The sequence below is a fragment of the Melozone crissalis genome, unplaced genomic scaffold (assembly GCF_028551555.1).
Source record: "Melozone crissalis strain CALT ecotype California unplaced genomic scaffold, PUWL_Pcris_2 ptg000023l_1, whole genome shotgun sequence".
Taxonomy (NCBI): Eukaryota; Metazoa; Chordata; class Aves; order Passeriformes; family Passerellidae; genus Melozone; species Melozone crissalis.
In genome coordinates this window covers 5,020,963-5,046,581 of record NW_026535801.1, presented here as the reverse complement: position 1 = coordinate 5,046,581, position 25,619 = coordinate 5,020,963, and the positions used below count along the sequence as shown (strand labels likewise).

Genomic DNA, 25,619 nt, shown 5'->3' with positions numbered 1-25,619 from the left:
ACTCGGAGCCTCTGCTCACTTGCATTTGCATGTCAAGGATTATTTGATTCCCCTGCATTTCCAAAGTGACACATCTCCTCAGTTTTGTGAGGATGAAGTCATCAGAGTCTGCTGAGGAGGCTGAAGATTGTCATGTTTAGGAGGAGTTGCTTTATCCTCCCACTGCAAAGAATTAAGGAAAATAATGGCATAGGAAGTGGAACACAATGCTTCCAGGGTTTAGCATTTGAGAAGTGGTGTCTTGTCATTTGGATATCAGTCTGTCAACGCCTTGAGGACCACAGCTTCCTGTTTAAACGCTTCTTAGGTATTTTGGCTTCTAGGATAACTTCCTAGTAATAAATTAAATGTTGCTTTTTGTGTTAACAGCTGCTGAGCATTAGAGTCCCAGGAGGGTTTGGGTTGGAAGGGACCTTCACGACCGTGCAGTTCCTCTGCCATGGCCAAGGTGCCACTCACTGGATCAGGTTGCTCAGAGCTCCATCCAGCCTGGCCTTGAACTTTTTTATTTTTCCTTTTATGCTTTTACGTTGATGCTAACCAAACTGTGACCTGCTGGATTTATCTTTGCAAGGTCCAGGGTAAGAGAGCAGTAAATGATGTGCCTGGGTATCTTCAGGTCCTTGTGAGGTATTTGTGTGCATTCTAATGGAAAAGAAAGCTTGAACCCCATCCTGGCTCTCTCTAGCCAGGTGCTGGGGTAGGCTCCTGGCTTTGGTGGAACCCCCCCACTGACCTCTGGACTCTGGAATGTCTCTGGAGCAGTCAGGATTGTCAAGGGCATGAGGGGGGTTTGCTATTCCACATTGTGTCAGCCTCTTCCAGAACTGAGGAAGCCACCAGCCTGACCTACTTCCTACTGCATCCAAAGCAAGGAGTCAGAATGAAGGCAAATTAAAAAAAAATATATGTACATACACCTGCCCATCCTGGTGATGGTGATACATATATTGTATATGTACATATATTGTGATGTCACCCACTGGCAAGGCAAGGTGGCTCACTTCAATAATAATCCTAATAATTGAAGAATTACCCCATATGAACGGGATTGGATTAACTTCCATCTGAATGGGTGTTTTGATAACTCACACAGATCCATCCCTTTTTCACTTGTCTCCCCTCCTCCTGTCCCCCATTCTGCCCCTGTGTGGCTGCAGTATTTTTGATTTCACCATCCCCCTTTGAAGCAGGAGTAAATAGTGCTTCAAGGCTGGCTTTGCTGTTTGGAGTTCCAGGGGCTGGGTTTTTACAGCGCTCGCAGTCGGTTCCAGCTGAAGCCATAATTGGTATTTCGGCCTGAGAGCTGCTGTAAATCTCCGAGAAGGGAAGAGAAGGATGCTCTCATTTTGTTAGGCTGCCTCTCTTTCGGATGCAGAGTGCATCTTCCAGCTCTCTGGGCTAATTAAAATGCCATTACAGTACATGTGGTGCTACAATACAGTCTAGGGAGACTTCCAAAAATAGATCCTTGAGTGCAGACAAATTAGAGAGGAAATATGCACTGAGCATTTTCTCATAGGTTTAAAGAGAAATAATCCATTTGCTGTCCTAATTGCTTTCTTGTAAATGTTGAAAGATATTTTTTTCCCCCCCCCTCTGTAAATTTCGAGTGAGTAGACAAATAAATAACGCATCCATGATAATTAGTGTTCTCATTACTAATATTGTAACTTGTCACACACGCTTGATATGCAAGTCAGGATGTTGCAGTGGCCTGGGCTGAATGGTCAGGGGTGGAGATTTTGTATTCCTCAGCCAGCCTGTTTTAGCTGCCTGGTATCCCAAGGCTCCAAGGGCAGCGCATGATCTGGTTTTTAAATTCAGCCAAACGCTCGAGCAGAGCCACCCACGGACCCTCCCCAGATCCTGCCAGGAAGCAAAGCAGAGAAATCCTGTTTGCACATTGTCCTTCCCCCCAGCCCAGCTCGGGTACAACATGCAGGCTGCTTTTTATAGCCTGGCGTACTGTGGGTACTGAGAGCAGAGGGGAAAGAAACCCCACGTCCCTGTGCCTGGAGGAGATTCATGGAATTGCTGTGGGCTGACACGTGTAATGGAGACAGCTCAGAGCTGCTGGGCACTGCCAGGACCAGCCAGGAGCTCCTGTGTGCTGCAGCCTGGTGGAAAGGGACGAGGCTTGTGCTGGCTTGTAGAATCCTACAATGATTTGGGACCTCAAAGCTCACCCTGTTCCACCCCCTGCCACTGTCCCAGGCTGCTCCAAGCCCATCCAGCCTGGCTTGGGCACTGCCAGGGATCCAGGGGCAGCCACAGCCGCTCTGGGCACCCTGTGCCAGGGCCTGCCCACCCTCTGAGTAAATTCCCTGGTTGCTGCTGTGCAGTGAGGTGCTGTCCAGAATGTTTATGAGCAAAGGAAACAGAAGTTGGTGGAGTGGTCTCAAACTCACAGAAAACTGCTCATCCTGAGGAAAATCTCTGGGCCACTCTGTTGTCTTCCCTCCGTGGAGAACAGGCTGATGCTGGCAAAGATAAGTTCTGCAGCCCCTCTGTCTCATTTTTAAAAATTTTCTCTCTGAGGTTTCCCCTTGGTTGCCCACATTTCATGTTCAGGTGTTGAAGCTAAAGCTGTGGCCACCGAGGCTGCCATGTCACCTTGCACGTGCCCCTGGTGGCACATCCAGGAGGGAACTGGGATCCTCTGCATCCTCACCGAATGCAGAGTGCTTGGTTTTGGACATTCCTTTGGCTTTTCCTCCTCCTGCCCTTGCTTGGCCAGGTGTTTCCCATTTGTAGTTGCACTTTTTTCTGTCATTATCACAGCAGGGACGATTTACTCCTTTATCACTGCATCCCCCATCTTTTTTTTTTTTTTAGTTTTAATTCTGCATTTCAAGCTCCAAAGGGACAAATCTGAGTCAGTAATGCTGATTTTCTCTGCCTCTTGCTCCTGCCTTTCTCCCTGTCTCTCCTAAAGTTTTACTTCTACACCTCTGTAGAACTTCTCCTCTACTCTGGGTGTCCTTTAAAGATAATTTTTAGTTGCTCATTGCTATGCTCCAGGAATTCAGGTAGGCCAGGGTGATTTGCATCAGGTTGAAAGATCTGAATAAATGGAAAACTATTTAAATAACCTCTTCGTTCCCAGTTCTGCCCTGCATTTTAAAGCTCATCAGAGTTAATTATAGTCAGGCTGCTTGCAGTTTCTCTAAATCCTCACTGAATGTTTCAGCCTTCCATTTCTCTTCATTTCTCGTCTTTTTTAAGGGGAGAAGTTGTATTTCCCAGTCTTCATCTGGTTTGGTTTTGCCCTGGATGGTCTCAGAGGTCTTTTCCAATCTTGACAATTCTCTGGTTCTGCTGCTTCATCTTTTCTGAGGGTTTTTATCTCTCATGTTTCTGGTTTATTCTGCACTGAACTTATAAATATTTTCCCCTTGTTTTACTATTTTCAACTTCTTTAAAACCTGCAAACTCAGCTACTTCCAAACCTGTCCTGGCTATATTTTCTGAGTAACTTAACTCTTTGGAACAGATTAAGATAAAAACCAAAGTGTTCAAGTTTCCATCAATGAATTATGGCTTCATCTTGTTAATTAATGACAACAAATGCCTATCTGGAAACGAAGCTACACAAAATGTTCCCTGACTCGAGCCATGAATCAGCCAGGCTGGTGTCTGCTTCCCTCCAGGCTCCGTGGACAGAGCACTTTGTGGCAGAGTTTTGGGGAAATCATCAGACTGATTCACAGAGAACCAATTGGAGAGGATGGTTCCTTGCCAAATCTGTTTAGTAGCTCAGCACTAATTTGGCCAGCTGAGAGCTGGGGAATATTTTGTAGCTTGTCTGGGCTGTCTCAGTACTCAAACCAGGGTTTGTGGTTTGTGAGGAGAGTCAAATTCTGACTGCAAGTGCTCCAGCAGCTCCACATCCTTGTGCCGAGGCAGGACTCCAGAGATTTAGAACTTTATTTTTATTTTTTATTTATTTTATTTTATTTTATTTTTATTTATTTTATTTTATTTTATTTCATTTCATTTCATTTCATTTCATTTTAATTTATTTTATTTCATTTTATTTTATTTTATGGAGTGTTATTTGCACAGCAAAGACAGAACCTTGGTGTCTTGGATAGCTTGGTTTCGCTTCAAGTGTTTCAGGTGTCAGTGCTTTAAAAGATGTTCCTGAATGTTCTGCTGTGATTAATCTAATCCTCATTTTGAAACAAAGATTGGTTTATGGGTATGGGAGTTTTTTTTAATGAGTGTAAAAATGAATGTACTTTATTTCTTACCATTAAACAAGTCTTAAAAATCCCCCAAATTGACCTGGATTTGTTTCACAGAGCACCTGGGTGCTGCTACAGGGCTCTGTTTTGTCTCCATGGGTTCTTCTCCCATGAAGGAGCATCTTTATCTGAAACTGCCCAGCAGAGAAGCTGAGAATGCTCTGCTCCCCAGGAAAACTGGGAATTTTCCTGGGCTGTGCTCTCCACTGTCCCTGGAGTGCCTGATGGCTTGATTGTATTTTAAATAGTGATGTTTTGCTCTTCCCCTTCTGTCTGGGTATGGTCACTGGAGGTGAACCCAGGCAAGACATGGAGAAGTCCCCAGAAAAACAGAGAAAGCAGGGAGAAGAAAACAAATATTAACATTTTTGTAGCACTGTCCTTTGCCTGAGAGAGATGGGGTGGCTTCTTTGATGTCTCCAGACAGGGTTTGGCTTGATCCTATCAGAGCTGCAGCACAGAAAGGGGTTGGAGGGGAAAAGTGAGACAGACTGGCAAAGGTGGAACAAATAGGTTTGAGATAAATTTTCTGTGTCCCAGGGTTCGTAATTACACTGAAAACATAATTTAGCATTTTTTTGCTTTGGCTTTTCTGGGAGGGGAATGGGTGACTAGAAACTCAGGTGTGGCAGTCTCCAACACTGGTTGTTCTGTTTAACTCTACCTGGATGCAAGATACAATCTTGGAAATATTTTAAATAGGGAACTGCTTCAGCAAGATGGATTTGTGCATCTCATTTACAAAGTATGTTTTTAATGCCTTTCTGAAATCTAAACTTATGCAAAATGGGGCTTGTTATGCATGTCTCTGCATTTTAATCTCCTGCAGTGATTTGTCAGTTTTCCTTAACATCTCCCTGGCATATTCCAGCCATTCCTCAACTTTGCTCCGTGGGGCTGCGTGCGTCTTAGCTCAGTTCCCCCAGCAAGGAAGGAGGCACAGTTCTCTCTGGTAAGGTCTGGGAGCTGACATGCCTATTTCCTCAGCCTGGGATCAACACCACTTGTGCACTTAAAGACTAGGAAGCCCTGAGTGGAATTTGGGATAGAGTCTTCTTTATTTTCTGCTGGGAATGTTCTCATTTCCATTGATTCCTTGTGTTTCTGCTCTGCATCGATAATTGGTTGCTGATTTTTTCTTTTCTTCTGCTTGGAATGGCTAAAAATAGCTCAGCTACCCAAAGTGTTGATGTGATTTTATTTTCTTTTTCCCTCCTCTTTCCAGATGGGCTTTCTGGCAGAGACCAGCCAGTGGAGCTGTTGAATCCACCTCGAGTGAACCACATGCCCAGCTCTGGTAAGGAAAAAAACCTCCTATTAAAGCTCATTCCTGTTCTGGGGGGGTGCAGGAAAAGGCTCTGCAGCTCTGCCTTGTGAGTAGGAGAGCAGAATGCAAATGCAGAGTGCTGGAACAGAGTCTGTTAGGACTTGCACACCTCTGCTTTCCCAGGCTGGGAGAGTGGGATTTGGGAATGGAGCACAGCAGCCCTGGGAGTCTTGCAGGGGGCTGAGGAGAGCCCAGCCTGGTGGGAGATGCTTGGTTTGCCCTAGAAGGGAGAGGAGAACAAAGCAGCATCTGAAGGAGTCCCTTCCCAGCCCAGAGGGAGCTTTTGGAGCTGGTGCTCTCATTAGGGAGAAGGAGCAGGGAGCCAAGGCCGGGCTGATCAAAGCGTGTCACGCTGGGCTCTGGGCTGTTTGCTGTTCTGCCTCTCCTAATGATCCTGCCACGGCCTCTCCTGGGGCTTGTCCTCCTGCTCCTCATCCTGCCTGCTCCCTGCCCAGCTGGGAGAGCTCTTGGAGCTCAGGGTTGCAGCTCTACAAGTGATGGAAAGCAAAGTTCTGCTCCCAGTACGTGGAATTCTGAGGGGAACAATCTGCTGCTGGCTTTTCTGTTTCCCCCTTCTCTCTCTCCCTTGTACAAGCAGATATTTTTACCAGGGGTGATAGGATATAGCAAACATTATCTACTCTTGCAGGGAGCAGCTCAGATCTTCCAAACCCCCAACTTTCCCTTCTCTGCTGCCTTCCAAAATGCCCTCAGGCCCTTTTCTGTTAAGGATGAGATCCTGCAGAAGATCTGAGCACTTCTGGTAATGCCAGTTGGAAAGATGTAAACGAAGTTTATTCAAAACAACTTCTGTACACTGGGAGGGGGAGAACAAAAGTGGGCTGTGACCTAACCTAGATTTTTGTGGACTTGAATGCCTGTTTGGAGAAGGAAACCTTCAAGGGGGTAGAGTTGTTGCACTGGGGGGAAAAAAGGAAGAGATGGTTGTTTACCAGGCACGGGCATTTGGCTTTGGATGCTGAGAAATCCCTCTCCCCTCTGTGTGCTCCCAAACGTGTCTGTCAGGTAAGGGAGGTTCTGTTTCCCTAACCCTCCGAGGGATTCTCATTTTCAAGTCACTGTGCTGGCCCAGGTCAACTTACAGGTTTTACTGTGCACCTCAGTGGTGAGCCAGGCTGGGTTTTGTGGCTCTGTGCATCATGGGCCAGCATTCTGGAGGGGATGGGTTTGAATCTTCCATCCCTTTATTTTGGGGGTGATTTTGTTTGCTGGTTAAGTTTAATGTTTCCTTTGGTGGTGTTTCAGGCCAAAGGCTGGTGCTGGTTGAGGGCTTGGGGAACTTGATGGGAGAGTCTGTCCTGGCTGCTGTTCCCCAGGTGGAATGAGGCTGTTTGATGGAACCAAGCAGGATTTAGGGAGTTCTTGCTGTTTGGACTCCATTTTGAGTGTTTTTAATAACTCACCTCTGTGCTTTTGGGAGAGCAATGAGGCAGACATCCCTGGGGAGCTGTGCTGGTGTGGAGTGGGTGGGATGAGAGATGGGGCAGCGCCTCTTTGGCAAATGGTTCTCCAGTAACTGAGCTGTGGGAATGGAATTCAGGCTGGGAGAGCTGGGGGTGCTCACCTGGAGAGGAGAAGGCTCCAGGGAGAGCTCAGAGTCCCTAAAGGGGCTCCAGGAGAGCTGGAGAGGGACTGGGGACAAGGGATGGAGGGACAGGGCACAGGGAATGGCTCCCACTGCCAGAGGGCAGGGCTGGATGAGATATTGGAAATTGGGAATTGTTCCCTGGGAAGGGCTGGGATGGAATTCCCAGAGCAGCTGTGGCTGCCCCTGGAGCCCTGGAAATGTTCAAGGCCAGGTTGGATGGGCTTGGAGCAGCCTGGGACAGTGGAAGGTGTCCCTGCCATGGCAGGGGTGGAATGGAATGACCTTGAAGATCCCTGAGCCCATTCTGGGATTGCCATATCTGGCTTTTATCATTCTTCCCTTCAGGAGTTTGCTGCAGATCTTTCTGAGGGAAGAAAGGAGAAGTAGCACCAAGCATTGCTCTGGAAAAACAAGTTGTGTGTGGGATTGCCGGGTGGTGTTCCAAGGCTCAGGCACGACTGAAATAATGGCGTTAAAAACAGCAGAAGGGAAAATAAAACTGCTTGATTGTGTCTTGGGGTATTTTGTTTAAAACATTCTCTTGCCCTGGTCAGGGTAAGGTTGAATAAACTTGAGTGGTCGATGAGCTTTTATGCTGGGTTTCTATTTCAGATAAAATCACTGCGGTGTGCTCGTAGGAAACCAAAATGTTTTTCTCTTCACCACGAACCAAGTGAAGGAGAGGTTTGACCCTTGTTAGTTGTTTTTCTCTGATGTGAAATGGTGAGAAAGTTCTAAAAATCCTCCCTGAAATGCAGAGCATTTCAACTCCAAACCAAGAAATGTTTACAGCAATTTTATGAAATGGTTTTTAGGAGTGAATTTGCGTGAATAGAACTGAGTTCAGTCATCAGCAGTGAACATTATTTCTATCTTCTTTTCTGTATAAATGAAGGAGTAATTGGATGAAGGGAAGCATTTTCTCTTTTCACAGACATATCACCTGTAATTGGTGCTTTGAATTTCTGAGGTGCTCACAGAGGTGCAAGGAGACCAAGCCCCCCCAGCCCACCCCCTGCTCTGGAGTGCAAAAATCATCCTTGGAGAGCTCTGCCTGCTCTGCCTCAGACTCCTGAGGATCACTGAGCCTTTGGCCTGGGGCAGGAAAAGGAATAAATTAACTTTATTGAGCAACCCTGCTTCCCTTAATTCTCTTTTAAATAATCAGAGCCTGGTGAGGCCCTGGTACAGATTTCCCAGGGAAGCTGTGGCAGCCCCTGGATCCCTGGAAGTGCCCAGGGCCAGGTTGGATGGGGCTTGGGACATTCCCTGGGACAGTGGAAGGTGTCCCTGCCTTTGGAAAGGAGCTGGAAAGGGATGAGGTCCCTTCCAACACAGAGCATTAAGTGGGAGATTTCAGCTCCCTGCTGCTTTTTCTCCATGCTAGATCTAGTTATTCACTCTCACTTCCACAGTCATTCACAAAAATAATAATGTTGATGTATGCAGGAATAAATGGTTTGTGGGAGCCTCTGGACTAATATTGTCCCTTGGTTTTGCAGTCAGAGATTAATCTCTGTCTGTGAGGGAATAATGTGAGGTTTTGTAGTGCCCCAGAAGTAGCTACTCCTCAGAAAGGCTTTCCTTTAGTCTTAAAAATATCCTGATCTATAATATGGACCCCTGGAAGTGTCCAAGGCCAGGCTGGGAACAGCCTGGGACAGTGGGAGGTGTCCCTGCCCATGGCAGGGGATGGCTTTCAGCCCCTTCCCACCCAGACCATTCCATGATTCCCAGGTAGCACAGAAACTGTAGCTTAAAGACTTAAAATCAGCTCAAGGTTCTATTTCCTGCAGTACTTATGATTTATTAGTATTTGTCTTTATTTTCCAGCCCTGAGCTAAATGGCCAAACCATGACCCGTGCAGTGACAATCACAGGAGTGTTTCACCTGCTGGAGGAAAGCTCCAGAGCCATTCCCCAGCAAGGAGAGCCCTGACAGCCTTTCAGCCAGCTCCCCCATTTCCACAGAGGATTTGCTGGATTGTTGTGCTATGAGAAACCCTTTGCAGTCAGTAAATTTGGGGTGATTTATGCAGGAGAGGGGAGGGAGCTGCCACATCTAGAGCAGAGGAGCAGGGAAGTTCAAGCTTCAGAACCTCTTTTCTGGATTAATGCTGTCTCCAGACTCCTGTTCTGTTGGCCATGGGATAATTTAATGTCCTTCTATCTCTGCTTTAGCACTTTGTGCATGTGCAGGGCTGTATGGAAGAGGGATGAGTTTTTTGGCCACCTCTGTCTTATCTTCAGCATCCATATTCCACATGGAATTAAACCCCTCCTCTAGCCAAGCTGGGAGCCAGAGAACCACAGACTTGTTTGGGTTGGAAAGCACCTTAAAACCCATCTTGTCCCATGGGCAAGGACACCTTCCACTATCCCAGGTTGCTCCTAGCCCTGTCCAACCTGGAACTTCCAGGGATGGGCAGTCCTGAGCTGCCCTGATGCTGGAGCCCAGCATGTGAATATCCTGATCCCTGTGGGTTGGGAAGAGCAGGAGCCCACAGCTCCTCATCTCTGCTTTGTTGTCTTTTGTCTCAGAAAACGTATTTATCTGTCATGATTTATCTGTCTCCTTTCTTACCCATAAGGAAATGGTTATCAATTGGAAGAGCTGGCATGAATTATAAATGATTATCCCTCTTTCAACAGCTGAAAGCAGCACTTAAATGTGAAGCTCTTGAATGCAGCACTGGTTTCCTGGATGAAAGGCAGGAAAGTTTGCTCTGCTGCAAGCCCCAACTTGCTGGTTTTTCTTTCTTCTGCCCTCACCTTGCTTGGTTCATTAATTCACACCGATCAGCTCTGGAATTCGCTGGATTCCCTTAGTCCTGACTCTTCTCCAAGTGTTACTTTCAAAAATAAGAATTCTTACCGATTCCCTACCCATGGGAAAGGTTGTTTTGTGCTTTTGATTGATATAAAAGCAGGTGATGAAGGGAAGAGCCTTTGAATGCTAGAACTTTGTGAAGAAAGCTTAGGGAAGGAGGAGATGGCAGGACATGGAAGGGCTCCCTTGAATGGTTATCCAGGAATTTGTTCCCATTGCCTCTGGCTTTGCTAAAAATAACAGTACTGTGTGCTGAATGAAAAGTGATAAATGTTTCATGGAAATAGATCATGGATTGAGGCCTTCCTTGGGGAAAAAATTCCATGTGCCTCAGCGGGGATCTTGGAGGCTGTGTGTGTTTGCAGCCTGGGTGCTTTACCTGGGCTTGCAGCCTCAGAGGGGTAATTGGGGTGGAATCTCTGTTGTTTTGCTTTGATTTCATTCCCAGTCCCTTCACTTTTTGGAGGTAAGGCTCATCCTGGGTTTGCAGTGAAGCTGTGCTCCTCTTTCCCATCAGCTTCCCCACACAGATGGTGCCAGCCCTGGCTGCAGGATGAGGATGGACAGCTCCATTATTCCCAGGGGCTGGCTTTCCTTTTGCTGCCTGCCCTTTCCATGGCTGTGCCCTGCACTGCAGAGCTCCCCAGGGAGCTTTCTGCCAAAATTAACCGGGCTGGTTTATTGCTGGAGGGGAAAGAGCAGCCACCTGCGCTCCCAAGATTTTAGGAATTCCTCTTCCAGCATGACACGCGTTTATCACGATCCTGGAGGCTCTTCCCCAGTGGATATTGATTTTCAGGGCTATATTTGGCTCTGCTTTTTTCTTCAGGCAGTGGAGGGAATATCAGGTGAATGTTTTGTGCAGCGATGCCTAAAATACAGCAGCAGTCTGTAGATACTTCCCTGGGGAATTGCTGATGGTTTATTAAAGAGACCTTTCCTTGTTGGATTCTCCTCCCTGGAAGTGTCCAAGGCCAGGTTGGATGGAATTGGAGCAGCCTGGGATAGTGGAAGGTGTCCCTAACCATGGCAGGGGGTGGAATTGGATGGGATTTAAGGTCCCTTCCAACCCAAACCATTCCATGGTTCTGTGATTAAATATCTCCTCCTTTGGCTTAACTAATATCTTGTGATCTAAACCACTTAATCATCACTACTTTTCCATCTGTTTCTCATTCAAGGAATTGTGTCATATCAGATGATTCATTCATATTTGATTAGGATTTCATTATAAGCTGGCCTGAAGTTTTTTTATGATCTAATGAAAGGCTTTGGAATCACTGATTTGGAACTGCAGTTGTAATATGCAGAATAAATCTACTGCACGTTTTCATGATACTTTTCCTGGGTACTTTTTAAAGCTCTGATAGTTCTTGCCAGTGAATTGTGTACATTGAATTTTTGAAAAAAGTTTCTGATGAAATGCAGTGATCTTTTCCATTGGGGAGAAGAACTCCCAAGTTACTGTAGGACTTCTCTAAGTTACACTGAATGACCAGTGAAATTTAAGTCAAAACTTGCCTTTTGGGATCCGTTTATAATCCTGCTTGTAGCCAGTCACACTCTAATGATGTTAATGAAGCTCTTGAAGATCCTGAGTTGTACTATATGGGAAGTTTTTTATTTTCACTGGGGACAGTCACTTACCACCTGTGTGCACATTGTTCCTCAGATTAAGTAAATTGCTACAATTTTTTTTCAAAAAACAGAGGAATGGTGTATTTTTAGAAATATGGATGGGGCAGAGTTGGAGGTGTTTGCCCAGGGACTGCTGGGACTGGGATGACACAGATCTGGCCAGGCACAGGTGGAGTTTGTCTGTCCCTCCCTTTCTGAGCCCCTCCTCTGACAAGCAGAGGGGATTTCTGTTTGTTCCCTGCTGGCAAATTTAAGTCAAAACTTGCCTTTTTTGTTCCATTTATAATCCTGCTTGTAGCCAGTCACACTCTAATGATATTGATGAAGATCCTGAGTTGTCTTGCTTAAGTGACATATGGGAAGCTTTTTATTTTCACTGAGGACACTCACCTGCCCCCTGTGTGCACATTGTTCCTCAGATTAAGTAAATTGCTACAATTTTTTTTCAAAAAACAGAGGAATGGTGTATTTTTAGAAATATGGATGGGGCAGAGTTGGAGGTGTTTGCCAGGGAGTGCTGGGACTGGGATGACACGGATCTGGCCAGTCATGGGTAGAGTTTTGTCCCTCCCTTTCTGAGCAGGAAAGTGGGGATTTCTGTTTGTTCCCTGCTGGCAGGAGGGGCTGGGAGGAGCCCTGGGCTCAGCAGCAGCTTTGGGAAGGTGTTTGTGACGCACGGAGGGGCAGACGGAGGGCAGCCAGCTCCTGCCCGTGCCCAGCAACGCTGGGAGCTGCTGTGCCTGTCACTTAGGGGCATTAGGGTGCAGCAGAGGGGTTCTGCTGAGCTGAGCAGCAGAGTTTTGCTGGTAAAACTCAGCTCAGAGAGAGACTGGAGTTCCTTTCACACAGTGTGCTGCAAGAATTCCCTTCACACACTGTGCTGCAGCCCTCGGGCAGGTTCCCCTCACCAAGGTGGCTGGAGGAGCCCTGGGCTCCAGCAGCACACAGAGTGGATCCCTGAAGAGCTCAGAATCACAGCATCCAGCAGGACTGAGGAGTCACAGCATCCAGCAGCACACTGAGTGGATGGATCCCTGCAGGCCTCAGGAGTCACAGCATCCAGCAGGGCTCAGGAATCACAACATCCAGCAGCACTCTGAGTAGATCCCTGCAGGCCTCAGGAGTCACAGCATCCAGCAGCACTCTGAGTGGATGGATCCCTGCAGGCCTCAGGAATCACAGCATCCAGCAGGGCTCAGGAATCACAGCATCCCAGGAGCCTTTGGGTTGGGAGAGATCTCAAAGCTCACCCCATCCCACCCCTGCCATGAGCAGGGACACCTTCCTCTATCCCAGGCTGCTCCAAGCCCCAAAATCCAACCAGGCCTTGGACACTTCCAGGGATCCAGGGGCAGCCACAGCTTCTCTGGGAATTCCATCCCAGCCCCTCCCCACCCTCCCAGGGAATATTCTCTCCCCAATATCCCATCCATCCCTGCCCTTCTTTCTGCTTTATGGCATTGTAGTGGGATCAGGGTCCTGGGAGCAGCTCCCAGCTCTGTCCCAGTCCCTCAGCCAGGCCATGGTGTCCAGGCTGCCACTCCAGTGGAGCTGTGTGTGTGTGTGAGTGCATTTAACCTCACAAATCGTGTTCTGGGCTTCAAAGCCAGCTCAGATGCTCCAGAGGGAATGGCTCCTTGTCTCCCTGTCCTGCCTTTGATAGTCTGCGGGGTGTGAAAAGCTGCCAGCTTTTCCTGCTGGGAAACACCAGGTCTGACCTTCAAGCAAATATTGTGCTACCAAAGTAAAACTGGAATATTATCAAAAAAATACCCCTAACCACACCCTACCCTGTTTCAAACTTTTTTATAGATGGAAAAAATAAAATTCCTTTCACGTTCCATGTAAATCCCTGATACAGGGATTTGTATATACTTATATATGTATATATATTTGTATTATGCTTGTATAATCCCTGTCCCAGGGATTTATCATGTCTTGAATTAGTGCTAAACAAAACTCAGATCCCTCTCCCCCATCCCTGTAACAAAGTCTCTAAAGCCTCAGGAGTTCATAGCCCATTGGGTTAGGAGATAACACTGTGGAAAAGGCAGAAGGAAAGGCTGGTACTAAAAAATTAGTAAATAGATCTAAAATAAAAAGAAATCCCTTTTGGGACCTTGAGGGCTTTACCTTGGTGACCCCACGCTGGCGTGGAGTAATCCTTAAAATTGCAGAGAAGGAAATTCTAGAATTCTCTGGAGTTCCCTTTCCAGGATGGCAGGGCAGGGAAAGGTTTGACTTCTGTTTGGGCTCTGGACACACGACCTGGCCGTGTCCCAAGGCTGATCAGGGATGGGAGTGACACAGGGAAGGTGCTGGCTGTGTTGACACGAGTATCAGGTGTCCTGGGTGAGCAGCCAGGAAACTTCATCTGCTTCCCTGTGCAGCCAGACGTGCAGCGTGTCCCTGAGGAGCTGCTCCACCTCTGTCTGTCCAGCAGGGCATTGGGGAGCCACCAGGAATACTCCTCTTCCTCTTGGTTTGGGAACATGCTGCAGTAAAGCAGCTTCTTCATTCTCATTTTCTTCATCCATTCATTCATTCTCACTTTCTTCATGCAGAAAAGCCAATTCTTTATTCACAAAGCTGATACTTATAGGAAATATCAGCAGGCACTGTGTTAGACCTACCTGGCTGACAATGCACTGACACTCAGTATGTTGGTCTGTAAATGGCCAGGGTGTGTGTCAGTCAAATCTCTCTATTTTTTGCGTAGTTCCTATATTTTGTTCACTGATTCCCATGGGACACATTTCTTGTTTATTACAGGTGCAAACAGTTTTCTTACCAGAATAGCTTGTTGTGCTAACTGCTTTCATTCTTATGATTTTTCACATTAAAGTTGCAAGCTAAGTGCTAGCTTAGCTAGAGTAACAGGGCCTAAACCATATTTTATAAGGCCTTTGTTTTATATCTCTACCTGTATGCAACAGGAACACGTGCATTAATCCACCCTGAAGGGGATTTCAGTCATTCAAGACCCCATTCCCCCCTCCCTTTCCCAAACACTCCCTCACAGGTGCCAGCTTTTCACTGTCAGGCTCAATAATGTGGGGTTTGCTCATATCCCAAACCCCCCATATTTGTGGGATAATCTCTGTTTTCTCTTTAGTTCCAGCAGAAATTGTGTTCCTGGGCACAGAGGGGGAGCTTTGGAGTGATGCTGCTGTTTGCTGGGTTGGAAGAGGCTCCTTGCAGCAGAGAAGTAGAAAATGCAGTTACTTGGCAGCTTGTCTCTGTGCATCACCGAGCCCCACCAAGTTCCTGCAGCTTGTAAATACTCAACTACTCAAATATTCATGGACTTTTGCCAAAAGGCTTAACAGTGTATACTTTTCCACGTTGCCTGTATGCTCCTCCTTTGTGTTTTAGTTTCATTATTTCTTCAGTGTTATTTGGAAATCATTTGGCTTCAATGCAGAGATTTGGCTGTGTGTTCTAACAAAGTTCCTGCTGCTGGTCAGGGTGCTGGTGCAGGAGCTACAGCACAGTTCTGTCCCACAAGAGAAAAATGACTTTTTCAGTGAGGTGCATGAGGTGACAGACAAGTGAAAATTACAGGTGATTTTAAAATCACCATAATATTAAGACAAATTGTAGGCCTTTCAAAGCAGCTTTAGCTAGGGTTTGAGACAGTGCTGGAGCATGGTGGATATGAGGCTTTTGTGCAGTTTAGAATACACTTTACTCTTTATCCCACAGGATGAGAATTTCAGCTTCTGAGGAGCTGTTACATAATTCAGGGTGCTATTTACACCTTGGAATTAAATATTATGCTGGTTTCTACCCAAATGCTGCTTTACATCTGAAATCCTGAGCTCTGCATCTCTGGGTGGGTATGGCAAGTATTAAGGACAGGTTTCCTTTCCAACCCAAACCATTCCATGATTCTTTGCAGCACATCACTCCAGGATCTCCTTTACCTGTCAACAAATCCAGACTCCTTGGGCAAAGCAGTCTGAAGGAGTGCAGCATTTTACAGGAAGCTGAATTTGTTTATTCTTTAAGCCACTGCAAACCAGATCTCGGCAGAAATGCTAATTTTGAGCGGCTGATCTCCACGAGCAGCAGATATTTAGTCTTACACGTGCCAGATGGGTTTGCTGCTGGCATCACTTGTGAGATTATGGTCAAAACAAGGACAAATCCGCTGGAGAATTCCAAGACCTGACTGAATAATTTTTGTGTTTGCCTTCCCAAGGATCAGCTAGTTGTCACAGTGCTTTACTTTGTCACTGTCAGTGTGGTAAAGCTCCTTCAGGCATCCGAGATGGGAGGAGAGGCCTTGCAGTGAAGGATCTCTCCCACCTCAGGTTTCATTTACTAATAAGCTTCATGTCTTTTTTATTTTTTGTTAAGGTCATTGTAGAATATTTCCAAACTTTTGGGCCTGCTGGAGAGGGATTTTTCACAAGGACACTGAATGACAGGACAAGGGGGAATGGCTTCCCACTGACCACCCCAAGCTTTTGCTGACCCTTTTCCCATTATCCAGGAAGTAATAACCCACAGCTGTTGATTTGTTTCCTGAGAAATATTTCCTTTTTCTTCTAAGTGGATGCTTGCTTTAAACTAATTACACATTTCCACTGTGTTTCCACTGGGATGATACAAAACCAAGCTGCTGCTGGTTCCGACGTCTCCCAGTTCGTGTGCAGCACTGAGGATTTCAGAAACAACACTTTCCTTGAGCAGAAATCAAGGCAGATGGTAAAACCAAGTGACCTACAAAACATAACAAGTTTTCTCAGCAGAAATGTACAGTACAAACAAATGTACTGTCACCTAAAAATACCGAGATGGCATTTCTGACAGAGTGATGATCGTACGGGGAAGTCAAAGTTTGGGTAAGGTCAGGAGTGAATTTTGCATCCTCTAAAAACACGCTGGTGATCAAAGTGACTGTAATGAGCTTCAGCCTCTTGTTTCTTCCTCCTTGGGGCTTGGTTTGCTTGGGTTTGTCTGGTTCTGTTGGAGCTGTAAAACAAGTTATTATCTGAAACTGCCTCTGCTGATGTGAGTGTCTTAGTGCCTTGTGGCCTGTGTTATTCTCCTCTGAAAATTTCCCCAGCTTCCTTTCTGTTGGTGTCTCATGGATCCATCCTCACACAGGACAGAATGGTGGAACCACTAAAACTTCAGGTAAAGACCTTCTGAGTCCACCTGGTCCCCCAGCACTGCCACCACTAAATCATGTCCCCAAGTGCCACATCCACACGGCTTTTGAACACTTCCAGGGGTGGTGGCTCCATTCCAAAGCCTGGCCACCATTTCAGGGAAGAAAGCTCTCCTGATTCCTCCTCTGGTCTGCTCCCCAACCCCCCTGGCTGTCCCCTCCTGGCAGGAGCTGTGCAGAGCCACAAGGGCCCCCTGAGCCTCCTTTGCTCCAGGCTGAGCCCCTGCCCAGCTCCCTCAGCCCCTCCTGGGGCTCCATTCCCTTTCCAGCTCCGTTCCCTTCCATGGACACGCTCCAGCCCCTCGGTGTCCAGCTCCTGCAGCTTGGACAGCTCCCTCATTTTTCAAGCATCACCTCTGGACCTCGAGGACCTCATGCAGGGACAGTGAGGTCCTTAGGAAATCTCCAGGGCTTGGGATCCGTGGCCAGGAGCTGGGGCTGTCTCACGGTCCCTGCCAAGGCAGGGCTCGGTTCAAGGCTGCTGCCCCGGGAGAAGCAGACTTGAGGCAAATCAGCTGTGAAGTGGAAACATGGGAATGGAAACAGGAGGAATCAGGGGAGGATTAGGCTGTGGTGATTGAAGGCAGCTTTATTTTGGGCTGGAAGCACTGATGCAGGATTGAATGTGTTTGGAGTTTGGCTCCTTTATCTCCCTTGTTGAGAGGGGTGGTCTGACACAGCCGTGTGCAGGAATCCATCTCTTTGCAAGACCTTTCCATATGCAAAAAAATGGTAATAATGGCATTTTTGGAAATGCTGTTCCCTGTGTTGGCTCCTTGGGTTGATCAGCTGGGGAGGCAGAGGGGCTTTCATAGGCACCATGTCCTGTGGGCTTCTGGAACATTGGGAGATGCATAGTCTGGGATTCATGTAGAAAATATGGATACAGCAACCTGGGCTAGTGCAAGGACAAGCCCCATCCAACCTTGGGACACTTCCAGGGATGGGGCAGCTGCTCTGGGCAGTGTTTTCACTCATGGTGAAAACTCCCTCTAAAAAATCCCATCTAGGCAAGTGCAAGTCATAAAAATTTCATTTATAAATAAGTAGAAGTGCAAAAAATTTAAATATGGGTAAGTGGAATTCTAAAATATCACAGAGAGACAAGTGAAATCCTAAAAAAAAAAATCACATTTAAATATTTCAGCTGGTCTGGCTTTCCCTGGAAGAATGACTTGTTTCTGTAGTCTTTTGGAGGAATGGGCTCTTAAATCTGAGGGATGACCCTGCAGAGTGCAGAGCTTCATTAAAGTGCCCTGAAAATCAAACACAGTTAATGCAAGGTGTGGTTTGCTCAGTGGAGAAGGGATTAGCTGTGTGTCAAGCAGAAGTTTTACCTACAGAAGGTTCTGGCAGTGATTATCTGTATTCTTTGGAGCTTCTTTGCACAGTGTTTTGGCCAGGAGTGCTGAAGCAAACCTGGATGTCCCATTTCCATCATTTATTGCTAATACCCAGGGTGTGGAGTGCTTCAGGGAGGCAGCAGATAAGCCAGTGCCTTCTCTCTCTCACTGAATCAATCTAACCTCCTCGGATTTGCTTTTAAAAGCCTTCCTCTTCAGCCTGCCTCCTGCAGCTGTTCCTCAGCTGCTGCCTGGATGTCCTTTTCATCTCTTTCTCCAACTTCCCAAGTGCCTTTTGTCCCTGGTGTCCTCCCAAGTCTCACTCAGCTGAATCCCTGAACCCTCTTCAGCTCCTTCCCCGAGCCTTTTATCTTCTCCCAGTGCTCTGAAAAGTGACTCACTGTTATTTTGGGTACGTACAGGAGCTCCATCCTTACACAGATATTTTATGTCTCTCACCTTCGGGCTTCTCACAGCATCCTGTTTCTTTTTGTGGAAGGATCAGGCTGCAGTCGACTCCTTGGCAGGGAAGTTTGGTGCCTGAACGTAGCTGGAGCAGAGTTGTAGCCTCCCACTGAAAGAGGCAGCCACCATTTAATTTGCCAGAATCCCTAAACCCTGTATTAGGTCCAAGTTTTGCAGCTGAAGTTGCATTTTTAAGCAAGATAATCCAGACTTTATCAGGATTTCCGAGGGAGGACTCGCTCCCCTCTTGCTGGGGCTGTAGTAGATGCAGTGTAGGTGTGTTGTGGTGTGGGAAGCTGCTCACCATGCTCAGCAGGAGACCACCCAGCTCAGAGCTTTTCATAAAAGAAGTGTGAGGTTTCAGTGTAGAAGCTCCCAGGGACAAAATTAAGCTGCTCTCTGTGTTCATTCATGGAGGTGTTTGTTCCTTAGGAAGGCAAGTTTAAATTGAGCTGAAAAACAGCATTTAGAGAATCACAGAATCACACAATGGTTTGGGTTGGAAAGAACCTTAAAGCTCATGAGTGTCACCCCACTTCCACTGTCCCAGGCTGCTCCAAGCCCCATCCAGCCTGGCCTTGGGCACTGCCAGGGATCCAGGGGCAGCCACAGCTGCTCTGGGCAATGCCAGGGCCTGCCCACCCTGCCAGGAATGTCATCCATCCCTGCCCTCTGGCACTGGGAGCGATTCCCGGTGTCCTGTCCCTCCATGCCTTGTCCCCAGTCCCTCTCCAGCTCTGGAAGGGGCTCAGGGGTCTCTCTGGAGCCTTCTCCTCTCCAGGTGAACACGCCCAGCTCTCCCAGCCTGGCTCCATCCTTTGGCACCCTCTGGGCTTGTTCCAGCAGCTTCACATCCTTCTTGTGCTGGGGGTTCCAGAGCTGGAGGCAGCTCTGCAGGTGGGCTCTCAGCAGAGCAGGGTGGAGATGGAGAATCCCAGTGAGATTCCTTGTGAGAAATATCCAAAACTCTTCTCAACCATACCTGGGTTTAACCTGGTGCGTTGTTGTGTTAAAACTCATCTTCAGGCTGATCCCTGCGTGGCTCTGGCTCTGTTTGGGGAGCAGCACCTGGAAGGAAAATGCCACAGGCTGGGCAGGTTTTCAGCAGAAGCAGCACTGAGGTTTTGTGCCGTGTCTGAGAGGCCACCTGGTGTCAGTGGTTTGGGGATAAATGCCAAGGGAAAGCTCACTCTGAGCAGAGCCATCCGTGACGTGGGGAATCCTGGTGCCATGGGGAGTGCAGGGAACCTCTGCCCTCGTCCTTTAGGATCTGGGGAGCAGCTTTCTGGGTTTTCATGGGTTCAGCTCATCTGCTGGGTCTTGGGGGGAAAACAATGGAAAATTTCTGTTTTTTAAGAGAAATCTTAGCCCAGGTGTGTGCATCCTGATAGGGTAATCCCTGCCTGTTCTGCCAGAATAAAAAGGTGTTTTGGTGCCATTTCCCTGTGCTGCCCAGGGGTTTGAATGGGATGAGGTTACTTGAATTTCTCTAGGAAGCTGCCTGTGTGTGACTGTTGCAGACATACTTTATGAAAAATCCTTTCCTTAGGATTTTTCCTCCTGAGAAGCTGTGAGGCCTCAGGAACAAAATGCAAACATTGATTATCTGCTGCTGTGAAATGCAACAGGTGCATCTGTGATTGGTCTCATAGAGTTGTTTCTAATTAATGGCCAATCACAGTCAGCTGGCTCGGACTCTGAGACAGAAGCTTTTGTTATTACTCTTTGCTATTCCATTCTTAGCTAGCCTTCTGATGAAACCTTTTCTTCTATGCTTTTGGTATAGTTTTAATGTAATATATATCATAAAATAATAAATCAAGCCTTCTGAAACATGGAGTCAGATCCTCATCTCCTCCCTCATCCAAAAACCCCTGTGAACACCGTCACAGAGTGCAGTGCACATCTGCCCTCATCCTTTAGGATTTGGGGAGCAGCTTTCTGGGTTTTCATGTGTTCAGTTCAGCTGCTAGGTCTTGAGGGGAAAAAAATGGAAAATGTCCTGTTTTTTAAGAGAAATCTTAGCCCAGGCGTGTGTTTTGGTGTGTGCATCCAAGTAGGGCAACCCCTGCCTGTTCTGCCAAAATAAAAAGGTGTTTTAGGAAAAACACCTTTTCCTAAAAGCCATTTCCCTGTGCTGTCCAGGGGTTTGAATGGGTTGAAGTTACTTGAATTTCTCTAGGAAGCTGCCTGTGTTTGACACTCTCTTAAAAGGCTTTTTTTCCTGTATTTTAACGTGCATCTTCATTGTATTGAATGGACAACAAGCATGATCCTGGTCCTAACACAGCTGGTACCTGACTAAATCCATTATTTGGAAGTAAAACCCATCCAGAGGGGTCTACAGGAAGCTGTGGGCTTCTTGCCCATTTGGATGGGCTTCTCTTCCACCATGGTCTGGATTTCTACTTGAAACTGCAGCCTTTGAGCTATCCGTGAGTTTTCAAAAGCTGTGGAACAGCATATCTATTACAATTTGCTGTTTAGCTGCTCCTTTTGCTGCTTTATTTTTGTCATGATGAAGGAGATGGCGTTGCACATTTTGGGGCTTGTTGGACAGCTGGGAGTCCTTGGCTGGTGACACAAATGAACTCACTCTCCTGCCAGTAAGAGCCATTTATTTGCTGTTTGAAATACAGTGGGGCAGGAAAATTCCTCAGAATTTTGTTTCACCTTCTCTTTTGGCAAAGGGTAGTGGCCTAAGGCTGAGGGAGGGCAGGGATGGATGGGATATTGGGAATTAGGAATTGTTCCCTGTGAGGGTGGGCAGGCCCTGGCACAGGGTGCCCAGAGCAGCTGTGGCTGCTCCTGGATCCCTGGCAGTGCCCAAGGCCGGGCTGGACATTGAGACTTGGAGCCACCTGGGATGGTAGGAGGTGTCCCAGGTGGATTTTTTTTTTTTTCTCATGGGAAGTTTTTAATGTGTAATCTCAGAATGAGACTTTCTGGCTCCCGTTCCATCTCTTCCATGTTTAATTCTCTTCTCCAAAGTGTCATTTTCCCTTGAAGGAAGCTCAGAGTGAGATTAGAGAGAAGCATGTGAGAAATCCATGTGGGTTTGTCTCTACAGAAGTGCAGCTGGGCTTCCTCCAACTCTGCATTTTGTCCTGGGGATCTGCTGAGGAGAGAAGTTTCCTGTTCTGAAAGCAAGACAGATGGATCAAAGAGGTTCAATTGCTGGGTAATGCCTGGAGCAAAGAGGCAGGTGAAATTACATTCCCAGGAATCACAGAATACTGGAATGATTTAAGTTGGAAGGAGCTTTAAACATCATCCAGTCCCACCCCCTGTCATGGGCAGGGACACTTTCCACTATCCAGGTGGCTCCAAGCCCTGTCCAGCCTGCCCTTGGACACTTCCAGGGATCCAGGGGCAGCCACAGCTTCCTGAGCCTTTTAAGAAGAGCTACACATTTATTTTTGTTGTTTCCTGTTTTATTATTTATTATTTATTTAGATGAGGATCTTTTTCAATGGAAACTCAAGTGGGTTTTGCTTATCCACTCCATGCAAGGAAACCGCCAGGAAAGGTTTCCCACAATTGTGTGAAGTTTGAAATGAGAAATAGTCCAAGCTGACTCCTTTCATTCCATTATCTTTAATTTCACAAAAAGCTCTGGCTCTATCCAAGACACTCATTTGTTAGAGATGTCACTGATGAAACCAGCAAGGAGATAAAGTGGGATAATGGTTGAAGAGGAGGTGGAGAAACTGGAGTGTCTCCCTTTGGAGCTGCTCTGTCCTGCACAGGCTCATCTGCTGGAGACATCTGTGTTGGAGACGCCTGTGCCATCAAGGCTTTGGTGCTGGCCTTGAACTCCCCATGTTCTCATCAAGGAAATACCCCTGGATATTTATCCATGGGAGTTTATAATTTTCCAAACTCTGATGTCCTGCTCTGAGGCGAGAGGGGTTGGAGTGACATCCATTCTAGGCCAAGCCATTCTGGGATTCCTTGCAAACACTGGAAAATGTTCCTGGAAAATGTTGTTTTCTGTCTTTTGTGAATGTAGCTTGGTGGGTTTTCTTTTTCTTCAAGTGAAAAGACATTTTTTAATGCTTTAAATCTAAGATGGAGCCAGTAGGAGAAGTGGTCTGCTCTTCAAGTTTTGGCATCCTTATCGTCACGAATAAAATTTCTGTGTACGTTCCTAATAAATGCTGATGAGGTCTGTTCAGGGCAGGAATTAGGCTCAGGAGAGCTGGATATGTAGAAATGCAGAATCTCTGCACCCTGTTTCTGTCTGCAGGTCTCGATAGTAATCAGGGAGAAGTTTCCTCGCAATGAATGAGTGAGTGACATTTAAAGCTCCATCTGTTGCCTGCGGAGTGCTGCCTCACGACGTGTTTCCATGGCTGATGGGATGATTAATTTCAGTTCCCATTCACAGAGCAGGAAATATTCCCTGAGCAGGGAGTGACTCCAGCCCTCGCCGAGCTGCAGCGTGCGTGGAGCTCGTAGGAAACCTCTGCTGCTGTTTACTCCCAGCTTGTGCTCCCAGACAGGATCCAGGCTGCCTCTGCAGCACCCACCTGGGCTGTCCCAAAATTGCCAGGGTGCCGACCTGCCTTTGGCCCAGCTGGGCTGTGGTGCTCGAGCTTGTTGGCTAATTCCAGCCCAGAATATCCTCCCTCGCATTCTGGTCCTTGGAAGTGGGATAACAGAGGTAAGAATTGAGTGAAACAGAAGGAACTGTTTCCTCCTGCTGTCCCACCCACCAGGGGTTTGGAGCCAGATGATCTTTAAGGCTCCTTCCAACCCAGGCCATTCCATAAATCTGTGATAGTTCTTTAATTTGGTGTGGATCCACGGAGGGGCAGGACTGTGCCCTGATCCTGCCCCCGCGTGATGCTCGGTGGGATGTTGGTGTCCTGGAGCTGCCCTGCCCTGACCTGCTCTTGGACAAGTTTGGGGTTCCTCCACTCCAGCTTGGCACAGTCTTGTCTAGAGGATAAAAATGCAGAATTGAGTGAAGCTGGTAACGTGTTGTTCCCCCCTCTCCTATTAATTTCTCCTTCTAGGTGGGATGTGTGGAGATGGAGCCAGCTCTGAGGGTGCTGTGCCACGGCTTCGTTCCGCTTCCCCACAAAATCCACTGCTTTTATCCAGCACTGCAGTCAGATACTGCAGCAGCTCAGTGCTATTTATAGCTCTGATCTCACCATCTCGCTGTGTTTCGGGGGGATTTTAGCAATTTGGGAAGGGGGAGCCCTGCTGGAAAAGGATCCCTGGGTCAGAGGGGATCGCAGCGCTCCAGCCGCAGCTGGGAGGGGGGAATGGATTTAATTCACAATAATCCAGTGATGCTCGACTGGCACACATCTTCCTGCCAGAATGAACCACCTCAAGTGCTCCCTTGGCTGTGCTCAGAGGCAGCAATTGCTGTTCACCTCCCTTTCCAGGCTGGTTCTGGAGGAAAACTGGGGTGATGGGTTATAGGAACGGCATTTGAGGATTCAGAGCTGGCGTCACGCTCCCCATATGCCCAAGGCATTCCTGCTGCAGCAACTTGGTGTTTAAATGTCTTTCAAAACACAGGCAATTATTTAAAAATCCAAAACTGTTGCTGGACAGTGAGGACAGCCCTGAGGAATAAAGTCAGGGAATAAACACAGGATTTTTTTGCTTTTCCCTGGGGATGAAAGAGCTGGAAATAATGCTGAGAGGGGGAGATCCATGCTCACACTTCCTCAGCATCCTGCTGGGTGGTTCAGCAGGATGGGGATGATCTGATGGCATCAGCCAAGAGTTTGGGATCCTGAGCACATCCTCTGGCTTTGTGTTTTCTTTTTGTGGGTGCCCAAAGGCTGACGTGCTGCTCTTGGCAGACCCTGGCCCGAGGGCACGGCTGGCACAGCAGTAATTAAAAAGCAAACTCATTAGCTGGGAATAAAGCCCCGGCTTGGAAAGGATGGGAGAGAGGGAGAAGCTGAGTCCATGGGCTCTGGAAAGCCGTGGCTGGGGAGTGTCAACCACCAGGAACATCTCATTCCTGGAGGGCAGTGATTTGGGAGGGCATCAGGCACTGGAGAGTCACTAGAAGAGGTTGGAATGCCCTTTTCTTGGGATTTTGGGAATCTCCCAGGCTTTCTCTGCCATGGGCAGGTGGGATGTGTCCTGATTTCTTCCTCCAGCTTTGAGCAGACTCTCATTCACTAGGGTTTTGCAGCAGGTTTGGGGAGGTTGATGGGATCTCTTTCCCTTCTCCAAAGGGAATTGTTGCAGAAAGAGGAGCTGGGAAGAAGTTTTGCAGCAGGTTTGGGGAGGTTGATGGGATTTCTTTCCCTTCTCCAAAGGGAATTGTTGCAGAAAGAGGAGCTGGGAAGGAGCTGTTTGTGTTCAGCAGGACTCGCTCTGTGCCGCAGGGAGGGAGAGCTCAGGGAAAGCATTTCCTGCACTTTCCCTTTGAAGGTGATGTTGGATTTCAAATGTGAGAGGCAGTTTTCTGTGCTGCTTAAATTTAATTAAAAAAAAAGTATAAGATCAAGGGAAAAAAAAAAAAGAAAGAGCAATTTTGGCCACAGCATTTGATATAAAAATCCTTCAGTTTTGTGTGTAGTGGAAAGTGTCCCTGCCCATGGCAGGGGGCTGGGATGTAATGGTCTTTAAGGTCTCTTCCAACAAAACCCCTCTGTGGTTCTGGGATTCTGTGAATATTTTTTAAATTAACCTTAAGTAAAGGTTATGCTGAAACAGAGTTTGAATTTAAATATTCGTTTGGTGCATCCCGTACTGAATTTTTGATTTAAAATTTTAATGTGCTTGCAGGATGCAAACCTGTATTTCCATCCTTTAAAGACCAGCATGAAAATGCTGCAACAGAAAAGGAGAAGAAAATTCAATTATTACTGTTAGTTTTATTGAAAAGTGTATTCACAGGTTTAGAGTGTCACCTTCCCCTAATCCCTTCCAAAGCACTTGGGACTTATGGAGAAGGTATTTTCCATTTTGAAGTGTGGGAGAATCTACGCAAACAAA

At 47.1% G+C, this 25,619-nt stretch overlaps 1 protein-coding gene across 6 annotated transcripts in view; it reads left to right on the top strand.

The window, feature by feature from the left end:
- HDAC4 (histone deacetylase 4) overlaps positions 1-25,619 on the top strand; it is a 182,438-nt gene that overhangs the window by 67,212 nt on the left and 89,607 nt on the right. For all 6 annotated transcript variants that reach the window (XM_054277583.1, XM_054277580.1, XM_054277581.1 and 3 more), the window contains exon 3: positions 5,476-5,547. In XM_054277583.1, the coding sequence (XP_054133558.1) occupies positions 5,476-5,547 (72 nt within the window). The remainder of the gene's footprint in view (positions 1-5,475; positions 5,548-25,619) is intronic.